Genomic DNA, 4,824 nt, shown 5'->3' on the forward strand with positions numbered 1-4,824 from the left:
AAATTAAAGAGTACTTTGTGAATAAAAAAAAGGATTAGTTTTCAGCATAGGTCCTATTTCTGGATGTGGATCATACTTTTCTATGAAACTTTGGAGTTCGAGAAATCGTGATATAAATTTCTTGTAGTTTGTTCATTTTTGTAGGGTGTAAGCAAGTCTTTCCTTAGGTGCAAAGATAAGAATTCATCCGGAATGTTGAAAGGTCTTGAAGTTTCTCTTAATCAAATTTCTTGTTGAAGATTGCAGGTTCCATAAAGCCAAATCAAAATCAACAAGATTTAGCAACAAATTTTGCAGGCTTCAAGTACAGAAACTTACATGTGACATAATCATTAAACATATATGAAGCCAATTGAATATGAATCTCAAGAAAGAAAAAGGAAAAGATGAACAAAAGAAAACAGAAAAAGACTCCACGTTCTTCATGGGTAAATTTCTTGAAAAGTAGTTATTTTTTAGTTCACTTGAATTGTGCGAATGTGGTGTTGATCAGGTGCTCGGCAATGATCTGGCTCATCTTCTCAGTTGGGTGGACGGCGTCCCAGAATGCATATTTGCGTGCATCTGGACACGTGAATGGGCTCCATTGGTTGCATGTGTGTCCCACCTCGAACGTTCCAGTGGCACAGCATCCGAACTCAACATTCTCAAACCCTCCAAGTAAAAAAAAAAAAAAAAAAAAAAAAGAAAGAAAGAAAAGGTTAGAGCTGTTGATCTACTTGTTTCTTTACTCGCGCTGTTTCAAATCTGGTAGTTAATTTGAAAGCCTAAGAGAGTAGATCCTACAGATAGCGTATTCGGTGTAAGACAAATATGAGAAGAAAAGACCTCGTTTTTGTTAGGATTCAATTAGAGATGGTTCGAACCCAGATCAGTTGCCCTATTAGTTTAATGATCTAAGCATGATCAGCACCATTATGGTAAATCTGGCTTCCTCCTCTCCAATAGTGTACTAATGTAATATTAATCATAGGCTGGAAAGGTGGTTACAACTCCTATTTGATATACGTTTCCAAGCAGTGTATGGCTAGCATTATGGCTTTATCGTCAAAGATGGTACACCACTCCGGATATGAGTTGGCTTGCTAAATTACTTGTTACTCGAATCTGAATAATTACCCAGCGAAAACTACAGTTAGGCGTGTGTGTGTATATATATATATATATGGATCCAATTGGAAACCAAATTATTTTGTAACTCATTGACTAACCATAAATATAAGTAACTGAAGAAGTTGCAGTTGTAATTTTATAATCTCGTAGAAATGAAGCAATGAAGAACTTACCATAGATAACTCGATTTTGGACGACGTAAAGAAAGAAGTCATAGAGAGGGGCTAATTTCAATTGGATGCCCGGCAGAGCAGCACACAACTCATCAATCGTGGTTTGCAACTTTGCATTGAAGTCTCTTGCCGCCTTATTGTACTCTTCCACGCATGAACCGCGGGTCACAGAGTTCATGCTTCGCTCCAAAGGCACGCAACCTATCGGACCCAGTCCTGTGAAGCCGATCTTTCGGGCCCCCAAGGCGTAGAGTTCTTTGATGAAGTCACGGGCAAGACCCGTGAGGAAGTCCACATACCCACCGATCGTGAATTGCTTCTTTCGTTCCGAAGCGTTGGCAAAGTAATTCTCGATAAAATCATTAGTTCCGATGCTGATGACATACGCGGCCTCCCTCAACGTATGCTCGGCCTTCTCCTCTCCGAGATACCTTATCAGTCTGGTTTGATACTCTTTGTAGTACCGGACTTGCATCCACAAGGGTATCACAGACTTGTATTCAGGAAACAGAGAAGAGTTGAGTTATGATCGCAAAAATATTATATGTATATATATTTGAATGCTTAGTATTTCTGTTGCTTGGAAGCCCATATATATAACTACTACACTCGCATGGATTCCCTGCATGCATTTGTTTATGTCGGACATGCATGATGCCGAATATGTCAACATAAGTCTGTTATTTTAGGTTTCAGGTTATAAATCATCAAGAAAAATAATGAACAATTATCTTATCTTACAGTGCCGAGCATCCAGGCCCGCCCATGCATTAATTTACGGGTCTTGAAGAGAAGGACGACTTACTTGAATGTTGGACGTAGCAACGTCCAGGCCGGAGCCAGCAGACGCAAAGCAGACCCTGGTGGCAAAATCCTCTATCCCATACAGGGGATCAAGATAAGCCGGCACGAAGGGACCGAGGCCGTAAAACTCCGAGTAGAAGTCGGTCGCCAGCCGGCCATTGCTGAACCGCCCGGTGGGCTTCCCACCCATGAAATCGCGCCCATAGGGTCTGAAGTTGCTCCTGACAAGTGTCGGGATCCGGTTGTTGTTCCCCGAGTCGACCGTGGAGTCACCGAACACTATGATCGCCGGCACTTCAGCGATGGCGGCAGTCTTGGGTGGTGGGAACCATAACATCATCAATGGGAGTAGCAGTAGGAGGTTTTCCATCCCCTCTCTCTACGTGGAAAATAAAAAGAGCAGGAAGAAGAAATATGTTTGGAAGGCAAATACTACGGAGCACAGGAGGAGTATGGGGTTTAGGTCCATGCCATATGTAGGTATTCATGCTTGGTGGGGACTGTGGAGACTTAAATGATTCACGATCAGGTTACCAAGCTGTCTGGGAATCTCCTGGGGAACAGAGGTGAGATTCGATCGGGAGTGTGACACATTCGATGAATAAAGTTATCAGGTAGGTCCACCTGACTGCATTATCAAAATTTAAGTTCAATCTCGTGTACTATTATGACAAATATTCCGATGGTAATTTGGCTTCCTTATGAGTCTTACTTGGTTGGTAGAATCATCCAAAGAAAATGCTAAGCAACCATTTATTTAAAAAAAAAAGTTTGCAATCGCCGTGAATGTTGTGATCTCTTTGATGTTGCCGACTGCCGGAACCAACTAAAAGCAGGCATTCAAAGCCATCCATTAACTGACGGATACCCCGGATTGAATAGAGAAATAAATCCAATAAACGTAGAACGACAACGAAGAGTATTATGTTTGGGGGCATTTAACTGATTCGAGGGTGACATTTGTATGATTACGGTGCAACTGGGCTATGAATATGCACCGTTCTTCATCATTGGTAGGTCACAGGCAGCTCTCGTTTCTTAATGAAGATTTATTTTCCCATGTCCTGGAGACCTAGATAACACTGCTATCCACTTCCATTGCCATGTATTTACGTTGATAGATCACAGGTCGCGACAAACTCAAAGTTACGAATCTCTCGTTGCATTCCCTATCCTAAGCCATGGAATCAACAGCCTCAATCTTTTCGAGCTTTCCCTTCACTCTCACTCAGTTGATTCAGAATTTTAAAATATATTTTCCGCTCAATCTCATGACGGAAATCATATGGACGATGCATCTTGGTATCCGAGCACTCACTTAGAGATCATTTTGTACATAAATCATACTACTGATTGTAGGACACCATGATTACTTCTTAGTTCCAATTTTGCTTTATGTAGGTAGCGAACAACTCCGGTCCCTCTCCCTCTCCCTCTCTCTCTCTCTGTGCTCTGTTACAGTAAGTCAAACTATGTAGGTCATGATGACACTGGAGCAATAAAACAAAAATTTATTTTTATCTTATTAAAGAGCAGGTTGAGGTCTTCCATAGTTCATGGTGTCATGCGATCATACATGCCAGATTTAGGTTCTTTTATCTTCTTGCATCATATATTTGAGGTCATCTGATCTCACATACAATGGGTGAGAGAGTCAATCACCCATTATATGTTCGGTATGGCTTCCGGCATCAAATGTCCTGTTAATAATTCTCGTTCAGGCAAGAATATTTGTTCAAACTGATGTCCTTTTAACTGCCAAAAATTCAGTGTGGGAGCTATCACCGGGTGACTGGAAATGTAAGAAATTATAACAAGCTAAGAACATCAACGGTGTCTATTGGGCTAGGATGGCCCTGAATCCGGGCAACCTTTTCTTGTTCGCTGAGCCAGACTGCAAACTTCTCATCCCTCTCACGCCGAGTTATGTCACGCCCCCGCCTACGCGGGGCATGTGAGGCAGCTAGTCACATGAGGGGGAACCACGGGACTCTTCTGTAGGATTTGGAAACCTTCGCCTCATATGCCCAGGCTCTGAAATGAATCTTTCCGATGTGGAACTATTGGGCCTCACACTCTTCCCACCATCGGACAAGAGTCGTCCTCGGCTCTGATACCAAATGTTACGCCCCCGCCTGCGTGGGGCACGTGAGGCACCTAGTGCCCACGTGGGGGCCATATGAGGGTGGACCGCGGGGATCTCCTGCCATATATTATCCGGTTTCGGGGGCTTCACGCAAGCGTCCTTCACTCCTCCCCGATTTTGTTTTCTACCCAAAACGCATCTACATGATTTGGAGACATCCGCCTCACATGTCCAGGCTCTGGAACGAGTCTTTCCGATATAGGACTTTTGGGCCTCGCACCTTTCCCACCATCGGACAAAGAGCCATCTTCGGCTCTAATACCAAATGTCACGCCCCCGTCTGCGCGGGGCACGTGAGGTACCTAGTGCCCACGTGGGGGCCACATTAGAAGGGACCACGGGGCTCTCCTGCCAGATATTGTTTGATTCTGGGGCTTCACGCAAACGTCCTTCATCCCTCTCCGGTTTTGTTTTCCATCCAAAACGCGTCTGTAGGATTTGGAGAAACCCGCCTCATATGCCCAACTCTAGAACGAGTCTTTCCGATATGGGACTATTGGGTCCCACACCATTCCCACCATCGGATAAGAGTCGTCCTCGGCTCTGATACCAAATATCACGCCCTCGTCTGCGCGGGGCACATGAGAC

At 43.8% G+C, this 4,824-nt stretch overlaps 1 protein-coding gene across 1 annotated transcript; it reads right to left on the reverse strand.

Annotated features, from left to right (window-relative positions):
- Positions 1-291: 291 nt before the first annotated feature.
- Positions 292-2,502, reverse strand: LOC103722960 (GDSL esterase/lipase At2g04570-like). Its single transcript, XM_008813715.4, has 3 exons — positions 2,092-2,502; positions 1,287-1,779; positions 292-654 (listed from the first exon to the last, which is right to left on the reverse strand). The coding sequence occupies exons 1-3, from the start codon at positions 2,458-2,460 to the stop codon at positions 461-463; spliced, it is 1,056 nt and encodes a 351-aa protein (XP_008811937.3). The 5' UTR covers positions 2,461-2,502; the 3' UTR covers positions 292-460.
- Positions 2,503-4,824: the final 2,322 nt, after the last annotated feature.

This window comes from Phoenix dactylifera, chromosome 1, assembly GCF_009389715.1.
Source record: "Phoenix dactylifera cultivar Barhee BC4 chromosome 1, palm_55x_up_171113_PBpolish2nd_filt_p, whole genome shotgun sequence".
In the NCBI taxonomy this organism is placed as follows: domain Eukaryota; kingdom Viridiplantae; phylum Streptophyta; class Magnoliopsida; order Arecales; family Arecaceae; genus Phoenix; species Phoenix dactylifera.